Raw genomic sequence first — 14,714 nt, forward strand, 5'->3', positions numbered from 1 at the left:
TTCACCGCCCACGCTACCCAGCGTGCCCCGCGGCAGGCGGACACAAAGGGCCCGGCGCCCCTCCCCGCGCTGTTGCTTCCCGTTCCGTCGGTGCGTGCGGATGCCGTTAGCCGCCCGCCCCGCCCCCCGCCGCGCTCCTCGCTGCCGTCGCCTTGCGCTCCCATGGCGCTGAAGCGGATACAGAAAGTGAGCTGGGCCGAGGGAGGCCGCCGAGCTGCCGCTGCTGTCGGGAGGGCGGTCGTGCGGTCGTCGCCGTGTGGAGGGGCGGGCTGGGTTTTGCCGGAGCGCCGCGGTCTGGCAGTAAGGGGGAGGGCGGGGGGATGTTGCAGCCGCAGGGCCCTTGCCGATACGCCATTGTATCGCGACAGATGGCAGCAGGCAGACGTGGAGTCTGTCGGGGGAAGGCGAAGGTGTGTCTCTGAGTTTCTCCGTGCGGGTAAAATGGCACCTATTGGCGGTCAGCGATGCTCGCTGTACTTGCGAGGAGCCCCAGCGGGGCTGTGAGGCTGCGGAGGGGAGCACTGCACGCAGCTGTCTATCGCTGCCACAGATACAAAGCTGGTGGTGGTGAACGAGCTGAAAAAATAGCCTTTTGTAGTCGGGAACGGGCTCTATCAAATAGCGTTGTCGTGCTGCTTGTATCTGTAGTAGTTTCCGTGGAATTAATAGGAGGCGTTACTTTCGGAGCAACCAAGGTGTCAGTGCCTGTTTTTTTTTCCCCCTCACAGTAAGCTCTGTTGTGCCCCGATGTGATGTGGGGTTTTCTTAGCTTTCTATTTTCTCGCTTGGTCTTCAAGAGCTTCTCTAGTTGTGCGTTTGGAGAAGAGGGAGATCGTTCAGAATGCCTGCTTATTTTTGTTGTGTTGGGGACAAAGCAAGTGGGAAGTCTGGGGGTGTTGTGGTGTTTTTTTATAGTAGCTTGTGCTCTTCCAAATGAGACCTTTGTACAGTTTGCTGTATTTTTTTTAACGTTTTGCCTGTTTAAATTTTCTTTCTGCTTTAATGATCTCCTTACGCCTGGAAAGCCACAACTTTCTTTAGTGAAACATATACAAGCTCTGTATTCAATAGATGTGAAATTTATCCTTGAGAGAGAGCTTTTCATATCCTGTTAGTCTTTTTACGTTGCTTTTCTGTTCTTTGAAAGTGAAGAGGTGCTGACTTCAAGGTTGTGTAAGATTTCTTGGTTATGCAATTGCTTTCATCTGAAACATGGATTGGTACTGGAGAAGGAGCTACTGAAAGTGTTGAGGTTAGATCCAAACCTGGCTGCTTCCTGCTTCTAGTTTGCTGCAGGAATGACTACTGCTGGGTTACTTCTTAGTAACTCCTCGTCACTGAGGAGAATTATTTCCAATCAGGAGTTGTAATGAGGAGAAAAAGAAAAGACCAAGTATCTTTGTGTCACTGTTGCACATGGAGCACTCCTTAAAATGCTGGAACTGGGAGAAACTCATGCTAGATTAAATGTATTTCTGTGACAATTAGCTGGTCCCATCTACCTACAGCATGTTTCAGCCTGGCCTTAAAGGTTATGGGTGGGAGGCAATAAGATATGGAGCAGAGGAAATGCTGTAAGGATTTTACAGTTCCTGGGGGAATTCTGTTGAGTTCTAAATGCTGTCAGCACAGTGGTATTGCTTGGGACCTTGTTAGTCTAGACGTATAGTGTTTGGTTAAGGGTGGGTAGTTTGAGGGTGGTTCAGACCTGTGCTTTAACACAGCTTGAGGGGCTTTGGTTGCAAGCCTGAGTGTTGGCAGTTTGGTAGTTTGCCTTGTCAGAATGATAGCGCATATGGAGGAAGCACAAATGCAGTACACGAGTATCAGTGTCCTTTCTTTGTGCACCAGGGACTGATTGGGATTTGGGACTGATATCTAAACAGTACTGCTGCCGTGGCCTGTGTTGTTTTGTGCCTTCTTTCACTGGTCTGCTTTGAGGGACTCCATGAAAGACACCCTGCGGACTTGAGGGCTGTACACTATAATGGAAGGCTGTGAAAGAACAACCCGCTGCTTGGTGGATGTTTATTGTGGATGTTAGCAATTATGTAAAAGAAAACCAATACTGTAGGTTTTAGTTGGGAGGGATATTTTCCAAATGAGTCCTTATGGTTGCTGCCTCTAGAAATGGATACGATGTGATTTTTGTGCCAAGGAGGAGGTCATTCAGGCTGCTGGGTTATGTAAGTTGTATAGGTTGGCTCTGCTTATTGGACCTATATGGAAGCATTTCTCAGAGATTCCTGCTCCGAGTTCTCGCTTTATTTACCTAATTATGAGTTTGTTATCCTGTCAGTTCTGTTACAGCTGGTGGGATGGTTTTCATCCTATGTCCTGTAACTCTGGATGCCCCTCTACTATTAATGAGCAGCTGATGTTTCCTGTGGTTAATCAAATTGTCAACTGCTTACAAAACCTGTATTCACTTGCTCTTGTTACCAGCATTAAAAGGTGGGCTTCTTCACTTAGAGATTTTGAAACCGGCAGCTTCTTCTCTGATGCATTTGAAGACTGGTTTGAAAATAGCTGTTGTTTTTCATCTTGTCAGCACAGTGCTTGATTGTTTTTCTCCTGCCACTCAGTAAGAATGGAGGCATTCCAACGTTCAGATATGCTGTTGAACTAAAAGTCTGTTTGTTTCAGTATGTGTTTCATATGTATAGATGGGCAGGACGTGCCAGCTTATATGCTTATGTTGAAAATAACTTGGCTTCTGCCTATAAACTGTTGAGCTGTGTGCTTTCTTTGGGTGGTAATAAACACACTAAGGAAACCTTTGAATCCTTAATATAAAATGTTTTCATTTGCTTCCAAAACATCACTCATGACATCACAGAATAGATTTTGCCTTACACAGTATATAAAAATAGGTTAACCCCTTTGTTACTTGAGTGAAACTTGAAGGATGTTGTGAAGAAATATTTCTTATACATTCACTTAACTTAGAAAGAAAAGAGGATCCTTCAACTTCAGTACAATCCAGGCTTTAGTTGCTTTTCTTCAGATAATTTCAATCACTATTAATATAGGAGCAGAGGTGGATGTGTGTTGTCAGTAAAAAGTACAGTGCATTTTGTGCAAGAGATGAGGAACACAGCTGAGAAACTGAAAAACCTCTGTTTTAAATAATGGTGCAGGAAAAGGCTCTGGATGTGGTTTCATATATCTTAAAGAATTAAAATAGCTTTTGGTGATGCTGCTCACAGTCTATTTCTGTCTCCTGATAGCCTGCAGGATTGTTTAGCAGTAAAAATGAGGCATATTTTTAGGACTCTTTTATTAGTACTCCTGCTTTCTGAGTATCCATAAGTACTGTGCTTAATATGTCCATCTCCCTGTTGTCAAAGAATCCTTTCCAATCTCATTCCAGTGGCTTCGGAGGAGACAATATCTAACTGTATTTAATGAGGCACATAAGTGCTTGAGCAGCTGCTGTCTCCAGCTTTACAATTCTGAAGTGTATTCTGTAATATACTTCAGCAGTGAGCCCTTGTCTGTACATTCAGACATACTTCCACCTTTTACAGTTTAACATAGTTTTACATCAGTTTAACTTATAATTTTTTGTCTCACCTTGTCTACAGATCTACTACAGTGTGTGTGGTGAGTAAAAGATGTGCATTTGGAGGCTTTGCTGTGTCCCTTTTCAGTAGCTGATGGTTAACATCTCTAACACTGTGCTGCTGTTCCCTCATTAGCAGCCCTGGTGCTGGATCCTGCTTATGTTCAGATTCTGTTACTGTTCTATAGTTTGGAGTAGTTTGTTGCACCTGTTAATTGCAGCCAGTTTGTGGCATAGAATTAGCAATATTTTATTCTAGTCATTAATTTTTTTCAGTGCTTGAGAGGATTAGATGACTTATTCTCAGCAGTGTCCTCAGCTTAGTTTTCTTCTCTATCCGAGTTGATTATGGCTCTATTGGGATAAAGCACGGCGTGCATTGGAGCTCCTGATGGATGGCTTTAAGCCATGACGTTCACTGCTGAAATTGTATTGCTTTTGTGTACTCACACAGAAGATGTTGCTCTCTTGTGTGCTGTAATTCACGGTGTTGAGTTTGCCTTTTAAAAGTAGGATCTGTACAGCTATGAGTTACAACTCCTGTTTTTAGCATGCGTACATCCAAGTCTTGAACTAGCATTTTCTATACCACTGGCTTAAAAAATATGGGTGTAGTTGAAGCCTTGGGGCAACCAGACCTTATGTAAGTCACGAAGCAGCTTTTCTACATCTATTGATTCTAGGAAACCGTCACAGCTGTTCTGGAGTTCAGCTCTGGACGCTGGCAAATTGCTCTGACTTGTAGGGAGGCAGTCAGAATTTCTCCCCCAGCATTTCCAAAAAGTGTAGGAAAGCTTGAAGCCTACCCAAGTTTTACGGCTCTCCAGATGATTTACTTGGAGTTCACAGCTTCAGCAGCATAATTAACAGTACGACACAAAACAGTTCTTAGACTCTTATCTCTACTTGATCTGAGCTGCTTTATGTGAAGTCTCAAACTGTTACACTGTCGAGTTGAACTTACCAAGTTTGATCACATTTGTATTTCTAAAGCACATTAGTGTCAGTATGTCATGTTTTAGGTGGAGAACGTGGCGTGAGTTTGATCTGGTTGTTTTTCCATAGGTATAAAAGCTTTCTTCCTATCTGAACGTGGCTTTTGCTTAACGCATTATGTTGAAGAGAGACTTCTCTTCATCCCAGTTGGGAAATAACATGATTGCATTGATGTAGATCTCATCAAGCTGTGATTAAAAAATGTTTTTGTTGTGGACAATTGTCATTGTCTTCAGCCTGAAGAAGCTGAAGTGTACATCTTTGTAGTTCCTAGCAGTTTGGAAGTACCAGTGTTGATGTGAATGAAGGAACTAGTGTGATTTTTGGGATGTGTGAAGGTCCTGATGAAAGCATCCAAGTGGTGTTGTAGAATTGTGACTCCGAGATGAGGTGCCTGCCTGGCAGCTGTGGTGGTGGGGCATGTGCACGAGGAAATGTGTGCATGTGTTTTAGAGATGTTGAATTGAACCCTTTTTCTCCATTGTTGCCTTAAAGTTAGTAGTCAGATATAATTGCTTTAAGATGGAATTTTTAGCTTGTGAGTTGTCCCTTTTGGCCACCTGTCCTGTGCAGATGACTTCCTTACTCTTGCTTTTTTCATGTAAACTCCATCTTCTCTTGTTGGACCTCGTGTTACAAGTCAGAGCAGTGGCAGGAGCTGCTCATGAAGTCTCGTGATGCCTGGAAATTTGAGACTTGTTGACTCCTTGTGCAGGCAGTGACTTGGTTACCCTTCTCTGTATGCTCCTTCATGACATTTGAATCCACAGATGAAAAAGCAGCTGCACTTGGACAGGATTCTGCTCTTGTCTCTTAGGCTGAGCCTAAGTGTGGTGCTGCTTCTGGTGCAGCTTAGGGTTTCCCCCTAGTAATGAAGCTGGGAGCTGGCAGTTCACTGTAGCTAGCCTGAGCTGTGTTAGTATAGCAAAGAACTCTGTTTTCAATCACGTAGTTGAAGGAGTGACTTAGGGAAGCTGTAACATTGCTACTTGCAGTGAAGAGGCTGAATATGCTGCTGTTCTGTCAATGTGGGGCCAAGAGTTAGCTGTCAGAAGTGTGCCTGAGTTGCAGCACTGGGCACCTGGTCCTTGGTGAATGAGCTGTCTGGAGGAGGGCACAGTGAGTCGTTCACTGGATGTTGTAAGAAGATAAATATATCCCAGCAGTTGGAATCCAGTTTTGACCCTTTACGTTGTGCGAGCTATCTGACCATAGTGCATACACTGACTTTACTTGGGTCACCTTGGTGCCTGTTAAAGCCTTGATTTGTGTTTTTGCAATAGTGTTCTTGACATATGACTTTTTGGGGGATGAAAATGCTTCCTGCTATTCCTTCAAATAAACTTGAGGGGGCATTCTCAGACTTGCTCGTGTTTGTGACTGGTTTAAATATGTATGGTCTTGGTTATTGGTTGGGTGACTAAAGAACAGGAACGTAGCATGCATCTTTTAGCTTACTGCAATGCAAGTATTTAAATAGACTGCTAAACTTACAGCAGAGCAGTTCCTAGCAGTTTGGAGTTGGAGTGAGTATGTAGCTTGTTCGTAGTGTACTAAAACTTCAGATACCAAAAGCAATATATTGAGTTAAACGAGGAAAATGAGCTACATTAATACTTAGATGAAAAACTGAGCTGCTTCTGTATGATTAAATAAAAATTCCAAATTACGTGAGGCAGTGTGAGCTTGTGTGGAAATGAAGTCAGCTGGCATAGCAAAGCTGCTCTGAGCACTTGTCTGAAATTGCAGCTTCCTTCAGGGTTTTCTGTTAGTCACTTGGAAGTAAAGCACGTAGAGAATTGCATTAAGGTACATTAAGGTGTATAGCTTGTATTTCTGTTTTTTCCCTAGTTCACTTAGCATCCTTTCATACTTGATAGGCACTCTACAGTCATTTTGTGAGCTGGTTTAACTCAGTGAATGTGCATGGATTAGGTGAATACATGAATCTTTTGTCAAATCAAAAGCTAAACGAACAGTTGGATTAGCACTTAGTTTCTATATTGAGCACTGAGTTTACAGAGAAATCCATTTCTTTATTTCTTTGTCAGTGTTTCATTAGATCCACACCTATTATGAGCTCGGTTGCAACACTACAATAATTTAAGGTATTAATCTATAATCTTCAGCTGCTAACCTACCTGGAAGAAATCTTTCCTTTATCGGAGGGCACTTCATGTTTTGACTACTTTCAAAATGTTACAGATCTACTGAATAAAAACCTTTGTGTCTTCATTTTGAAATGATGCTGCTGCATGGTGTCTGTGTGTAATTGCCTTTGTTTGTGTGTTACAGGAACTGAGTGACCTGCAGCGAGACCCCCCGGCTCACTGTTCTGCTGGACCTGTTGGAGATGACTGTAAGCTTCTCCTGGGACATTGCCATGGCTCACCTTATTTCACTTAAGAAAAAGCTTAGAAAAGCTCTCATTATTTTATCTTTTTGACTTGCAGTGTTTCATTGGCAAGCCACTATTATGGGACCTGTAAGTATAATAACTCATTCCCCCCCTGAAAAGCAGACTTGCTTTCATTTACATAATGGAAGTTTTCATTTGGGTTTCTGTTAATGTGGCAGTCTAATTCAGCTGTGCTGTGTGCTGGCTAATGATCTGGGGTGTACTTTGTTGGTTTTGGTAGTCTGGTACTAATTTCTTCTTTTAACTGATCAAAAGAAGTCTGTCTTCTGCCTGAAATTAGGGATGCTTAATCAGTCCACTGCAGTGCTTGAATTAGTTGAAAGATCTTTTCAAAGATCATTTCAATTCTGAAAGATATAGGAAGAAATAGAAACAGAAATAGAGAGAGATTCTCTGAAATTAGAAATAGTTAACATAATCCAACTCTGAAGTTGCTTACCTTAAACAAGATTGGTGGTGTTGTTCTGGGGGCTTTTACAATTTAGCAGGCAGTGTGATGTGGCTCTGCCAAAACTGGGTGGCTTTTGGGAACTCGAGGCCAGTGACTGTGAGTATTTCTGGTGTCTGTGTGAGAAAGATGTCGCTCAACCCAAAGAAAACCTCTGAAAGATGTGATTTATGATTCATGACACAAGAAAGGGCAACATAGCTTAAGAACAGAACGTTCTAAAGGAAAATGAGCAAGGGTGTGAGCAAGAAGAATGAATGAAAACATGACCTGAGAGAAGGGGTGCTTACAAATACCGTAGCAAGAAGCTGGTATTCCTGGTGTTTTTTCCTATGGACTTTGGGGTGGAAAAAAGCTTCTGTTCTGATCAAGAGCTGGGAAATTGAGACAGGACTTAAACCAGTGTGATGCAGTGGTGAAGAAAAGTGAAATTGTGACTCATCTGGGACTATTTCTGCATTTTCATCACAGTTGTTCTGAAGCAGTGGAAGATCAGTGGGTGTTTTGTCAGTGGTGGGCTGGAGCCTGTTGTGATGACACAGCAGGAGCTCTGGTGATAATGAAAAGCTTTTCTATAGATAGTAATGCTTTTGCCATAGTTCTTGAACAACCACGCTCCTTCACATACCCAGTCATTCTGCTCTTGACCTTCTGCACTATTGAAAGGTGAATGGCAGAACAGCAAAGAATATCCAAGAACATAAGGTTACAGAAACTTTGTCACTAATATCTGTTTGTCTGTCCCGAATGACCCCATTAAGGGAAATACTAGCATTTAAATTCCACCTTAAAATTATTATTCTTTTTATAATTTTTAGTTCACAATTTACTTTTCATATCTTGTATTGGAAAACATTGTCTTTGCTTCAAGTTCCTCGTGCTTCTGTAGTTTAGAATAAGAGTGAGCAGCCTTTCTCAGCCATAATTATTAGCATGTTATCCTTTGTCTCAGTAATGTAAGGAAAGAGGGGTGCACATCCATCCTGCATGTCTTCTGAGGGGTGGAGAGAAGCGTAGGACTGAAACTTATTTGGGAACTCACGTATGATGTGTGTAAATAGGATAACCTCTTCATCTGTCTGTGGGCATCATCCATTTTATATACTTTACCTACTAAACAGTGTGACCTCACTTTACCTCTGGCACTGAACTTGTCTGATCTTAGCTTATTTTAACTTTGACAAATCAAGTTAGTATGCATGCGGGCAGCCATTTCAAACCTAATTTTAGGTACAGTGAGTCTCTTCTGATGTTACTTAACGCTGGCTTCTTAATGGTACTATATATAGGTTGCCTTACATTATGACAGTCTGCATTTTGAATGCAAAAGGAGACATTTCATGGTGACCATTTGTGGTTTTACATCTTCTATTCATCTCTAGAACTTCAATTTCTGTTGACTTCTAAGGCGTGAACATGATATTTTTTTAATAAAAGCCTGCATTTGTTCCCTTAAGACAACCCACAGACTTCTCCCTCAGCTTTGCTGAGGCTGGATTCCTCTCTTGCTGTTTTGAACTTCTCAAGCAATAAGAGAGACTTTCAGATTTTCTTCTTCCCTTAATTTGAACTTGAAGCACAGCTCTCTGTCATTTAGCATTGCGACTTCTTTTCCCAACTTTTCTAGAAAATAAGAATGAAAAATCTCTTCAACAGATGACTGCAACAAAGTTATTTCTATCTATTAACTGTGTGCAGCCTGGCCGTAAACCTGTGCACATGTTCTCTAACAAAATGCATGTTCACAGATTTGTGCAGGTCACAAAGATGTTGTGTGTTTTAAAACTCCCTGATGTCATCATGATCAACTGAATTATGTTGGAAAATCCTACTCTTTGCATCTGCAAAGAGAAACCACTTCTTGAGGTGAGTATATTTGTAGCTTAATGATGGAGGAAGATCCTGAGTATAGCAGAGCGGCTGTGGCGTTGCACGGAGGCAGCATGTAGAAGACCTGCTGTGATCTTTGTGTTCCCCTCGGTGCCGTGGAGCTGAGCTCCAGCAGCACCTTGCTGCCCAGCTACTGAGGAGGGAGCTGGTTTGGAGCTGATGGACCAGCAGTTTTGTAGCTTCGGCGGTCAAACACTGCTCCCTCCTTTAGCCTCCAAGAAAAGGGCAGCACTCAGTAGCCGCATTGGGCTACTGAAGTAGTAGCCACGGCTGACTCTGCTGTAGCTTTGCTTTCCAATGGGAGCGTTCAGCATCCTCAGTATGGACTGTGTACTGGGGATAAAAAAAAAAGTTGACTGCGATATTCATTGCTTTGGGAGGTTCTCTGCCATCTGAAGAGAAGCTCCAAAATAACTGAAATGTATTAATGGCTGTTCTTTTGTTTTTTTCCAGCCCGATAGCGCGTATCAAGGGGGAGTGTTCTTTCTCACAGTACACTTTCCAACAGACTATCCTTTCAAACCCCCAAAGGTAAGTGCTTTCTCTGCAAACTGAAGCAGTTGTTAGGTCAGAGCTTTGTATCTATATCCTTGCTGTCTGGGGCTCGCTTATCTAAGTAAAAACCAGAAAGGTAAGGATAGAGTGCGTGTACATTGCATGAACAGGTAGGACTGAATCCTGAAACTGAATGGTAAAATGCACGACTTTACCATGGCTTGTGTTGGATATGGAAGATCTAATATGTCTGGAACTGAAAAGAGTGTCAAGGATTCAAAATGTAATAACCATTTTTATGTTAGTTGTAAATTTTACTTTGTTTAATTCCAGATTGCTTTTACAACAAAAATATACCATCCAAATATAAACAGTAATGGGAGTATTTGTCTTGATATCCTGAGGTCACAATGGTCACCAGCTCTGACTGTATCTAAAGGTAAGCTCAGAGATGTGCTAATGGATTTTTGACATGACACAGACTAGAGCTTTTTCCCCTGTGTTGCTGCACTGTCCTGGGGGCCGGTGGGAGCTCATTTATCCTGCGTGTTACAGAAGGGGCTAATTCTGTTGGAATCCTTGTTATGAACTATTATCTTGCACTGCCTATTTGGAGTGTCAGATTGTATCATGTATTACGTACGTAACAAGGAAATGTTCTAAAGCAAGTTGAGTGAGATGAAGTACAGTTAGTCTGAAGTGCAGCTTCTCTATTACAGCTGACTGTGCATGCAGAAGTGAGATCTGTGAACAGAGCTGTAAAACCAAACAAATTTGAATGTAAATGCGCAAAAATAGATACTGCCATGTAGAGGAGCCTCTTTGATTGCTTATTGGGTTTAAGATGGCTTTTCATTGCTTGAGTATACTTGTGTAGGCAGAGATCTTAATCACACCTTATCTTAACAAGAACTAAATTGTTCTGATTTGCATTTTTCTAAGATGAATTTTAAGATGTAGCTGTTCTCTCAGTCATCAGTCAGAGCTATATTCTAATCTTGTAGTTGAATTTTCTCAAGCTGGTACACTAGATATTTTTGGATATTGACATTATAACCTTTTTTGTAGGCTTTTTGTGTCACTTCAAAAGCTGCTTTAAGTGTGGCTGCTGTCACTGTTTTTCTCAGCCGTCTCCAAAATTCTTAGCTGTGCTCTTAATTTCTTTTTTACACTGTATAAAATGATTACCTGACCTGCTTGTGCGGAAAGTATTAGAAAAATCAAGTGTCCCTGGTGCAGTAGCAAGATTTGAAAATGGAACCATGAGTGAATAAGAATACAGTATTTCCCCAAGTGTAAGTCAGGCATATATCAAATAAGTGAAATGTTCATTGAAAGAAAATAATGGTCAGCACAGAAGTGGAGAATGATTTGCATGTTAGCCTAAGATTAATGATAATGTAAATTGCAGCCAGAAGGGCTTTCTTGGAAAAATATCTGTTCCTCAGTTGTCTGTAGTCTGTTCTGTGTTCATAGGCTAAAACATGGGAAAATAATCACTACAGAAAGCACAGGTGTGTAGATTGTGAGTTCTCTGGGCTGTTATCAGATAGTGTTAGACCTAGAGAAATGATGCTGTATAAATATTTCTGAGCAGAAGTGCTGTCTGAAATCTTCATACTCATGCATTCACTTTCTAATCTTCTTTTCTTCACTTTGTGTACTGGAATATAAAAAGGATTACAGAAACCAAGTGAACTAACTTTTGTCTCTTTTATTTAGTTTTATTGTCCATATGCTCCTTACTTTGTGATCCTAATCCAGATGATCCTTTAGTACCGGATATTGCACAGATCTACAAGTCAGACAAGGAAAAGTGAGTATAACATAGATGTATTTGTGGTACTTGCAGATGGTGGTTGGCTATGCAACCTGTCCACTTGACAAATCTCTACATAGATATCAATAGTAGAGTATTGGATATTGAAATATTGAAAAAATCTGTTAGTAAAATGACAAGCAGGAACCTGCAGGCATATGCAACCGTTAGATATTACTTTTGTTCCTATTTGCATAAAACCATCATACTGTTATCTTATGTTTATTTTTCATCACGTGAAAAGAGTATTTTTCCAACTAGGAATCATTTGTTGTTACTGTAATCTTCTGGGTATGAATCCTGTGCATGTAGTATGATGTTCAGGTATGAACGGTCAACTTAAGTTTTTGATACAATTTTATAAATGTGGGGTAGAACAGTACTTGCTTTACTTCGTGTTAAGGGTTGTTGTCACATTTGTTACATTCTACAACACCTTATGGAGAGAGAGAATCTTTACTTACTTTCTGGATCACTGTAGAACTTGAAGTTTTTGATCTTGGGAGGGTAACATGGGCAGCAGGTAACTCAAGTGCTAGATGCTTGTGGACCACAACTGACTTAAAATTGGGATGTTAGGCATCAATGTAAGCATCTGCTCTGGCATCTTCAAGCGCTGAACATTCTGTGTTTTCCACAATTCATTTTTGAGGCTTGCTGACTATTTTACTCCTATGGAGGGTTTTGAAGTGCTGTGATACGGCTAGCTGCCTGCCTGAAACCCCCAAAATCAGATAAATGATGTAAAGGTGGTTTGCAAGTCTAGGACTTTGGCACTTTTGGAGTACTGTTTCAGAGCGCTGTGTTCACTCAAAGTTGGAGTACTTGAAGTGGTGACATCTGTGGATAGCACAGATGTAGAAAAGCACCTTGCGGGAAATGTTTGATACCAATGGGTTACCTTTAGTATTGAGTTACTGAAGATCTCTTGCGGTGTATGCAAGTAGCCTATTGATTATTGCACATCTTCATAAAGATCTCAGTATTTTTCCTGTGAGGACTGGACAGAGAAGGAGTGAGGCAGAAGCTACATGGAAGTCTGTGGTCTGGTATTCTTTTCTAAAAATGAGCACTGTTAAGAGTCTGGTACTATTGAATAATGTGATCTGCTTCAGGAGTGCTTGATTCATGGCTATACTGCAAAGCAGGTTGTCTCAAGTTGAACAAGCTGTACCTCAGCTTTCACTGAACCATTTAATTCAGCCTTGTTTGTAGTACATGTGGATAGTGGGTGTTTCTCTCTGTAACTTGTAATTTTATCATTGTTATTGAAAGTGAGAGAAGGTGAAATTATTGACTGTAACTCTGTCTTTATATGCATCACCCACTAGAAATTTTGAGTATCCTGTAAGATTTGGGAAACCAAAGATAGGACTGGTTACCCTGACCACCTGAATATGGACATGTTAGCATAACTGAAAGTCCAAAGACTTGCATGATAACATTCTTAGGAACAAAAGCAGTTAGTATTAGACTTGGCATACTGATCTGGAGGATTGATTTTAAAAACAAACCACAGCATTTGCTGTAGATCGCTGAGAAAGAAGTGCTTCTAGTCTGAAGATTAGAATGTTACTAAATGCAAGGAGCAGAGGCAGAGTTAGAGACCCTCTAAAGGCACTTGGCTTTGGGAATGCTTGTCAGCTTCATGGCAAAAGGCAGAGACCCAAGACTCACAATGTAGTCCGTAGTGCTTTTCAGGATATTTTCCTTTCAAGTTCTGATATGCACATGGAAGTGCAGAATGGAGAATAATGGTAATAATCACGGAGCCTTCCATCCCCACCCTTTCCAATGCTGGTTAACTATATTGAATTCTACACAAATGTGTGAACTTCGTCAGTCTGCTGATAGCATACACATTTGGGAGTAATTGGCAACTGGTTCCACTTAATGTACAAGCAAGGGAACCAGTTGTGAAATGCAAGTTGAGTATGCACAATGATAGGTTTTTCAGTGCAAACCTGGGAGATTAGTTGTGAGTTTGAGTCTAAGTAGCTTTTATAGCTAGCCTTGAAAACCAAACATACCCGTTGTGTGCTTCTTTGCTCTTAGAAATTTTAACATGGAGTGAATGTTAAGAAGTGAAAAGCTCAGTAGTATCTGCATGAAGTAAAATGGCCATTGAGACTTTGTCCATGTCTCACTAACAGCTCTTCACTCACTGTAATCCCTTCTTTCTGCACATACAGATACAACAGACACGCAAGAGAATGGACTCAGAAATATGCAATGTAAACTTATGAAGACTTTTTCATATACCACAGAGTACTGTAAATTCTAGTTTTTTTCAAACTTAGAAGGAAATGGAGCACAGTTTACTGTTTCAACGTACCATCATGCCCCTTGAGTATTTTATTTTTCCACCCATGTAAGTGTGTTTCTGGAGCAAGGGAAGACTTCCAAAATAACCTTATGACTGTGACGAGAATATTTATCCTCTTTGTATGCTTTGCAGAAGACATATATTATGGTTTTTAAGAGTTGGACATCTGCATCTTCAGACTACAAGATCCTTAATGCAGTTGTAAAGCAGCCAAATTATTTTTGCTGGAGAAAAGTAGCTGTTTTTAAGTGATGAATACTGTATGTGTGTCTTTAAGATATATTGTCTGTTTCATAAGTGTGTTTGGATTTCATTTTGCTAGTTCACTTATATAATTTGTATTTTTAATTGTATAGACTAAATATATTTTATTTACGGTGTAAGTCATTTCATTTTAGACTGACTTTCTCGTGCACAGTATTGACAATATACAACTGCTAGTAATGAAAGTAATTGGGATATCCTGCCCTCTGGGATACTCTAAAGACTGACTGCAGATTTCTTAAAACCTAAAATGATCTTTGCACTGTAATTCTTTGTATGCTGATTATGGAGAAACACTTGGTTTTGATTCTGTTGCATACTTGACTTAATTTTATTGCAATGTGAACTAATTGCACTGCTATGTAGAAAAATATGTAACCTTTTTGTTGCGTTTCACGACTGATTTTTGACATGTGGGCAACATAACACTCAAACCTTTTACAAATCTAAATGTAGCCTTTTCCATATAAATAAAATGAATTTTCTACTATC

At 40.8% G+C, this 14,714-nt stretch overlaps 1 protein-coding gene across 4 annotated transcripts; it reads left to right on the forward strand.

Moving 5' to 3' along the window:
• Positions 1-16: 16 nt before the first annotated feature.
• Positions 17-14,714, forward strand: UBE2D1 (ubiquitin conjugating enzyme E2 D1). Of its 4 annotated transcripts, XM_031602517.2 has the most exons (8): positions 146-186; positions 6,857-6,920; positions 7,015-7,046; positions 9,177-9,294; positions 9,772-9,849; positions 10,147-10,252; positions 11,536-11,629; positions 13,825-14,714. In XM_031602517.2, the coding sequence occupies exons 4-8, from the start codon at positions 9,244-9,246 to the stop codon at positions 13,868-13,870; spliced, it is 375 nt and encodes a 124-aa protein (XP_031458377.1). In that variant the 5' UTR covers positions 146-186; positions 6,857-6,920; positions 7,015-7,046; positions 9,177-9,243; the 3' UTR covers positions 13,871-14,714. The 4 variants fall into 4 exon arrangements, with proteins under 4 accessions (XP_031458376.1, XP_031458378.1, XP_031458377.1 ...); XM_031602516.2 differs by lacking the exon at positions 9,177-9,294 and having other exon boundaries at positions 17-186; XM_090144729.1 differs by lacking the exons at positions 146-186; positions 9,177-9,294 and adding an exon at positions 259-410.

This window comes from Phasianus colchicus, chromosome 8 (genome assembly GCF_987193195.1).
Source record: "Phasianus colchicus chromosome 8, bPhaCol1.hap1.1, whole genome shotgun sequence".
Taxonomy (NCBI): Eukaryota; Metazoa; Chordata; class Aves; order Galliformes; family Phasianidae; genus Phasianus; species Phasianus colchicus.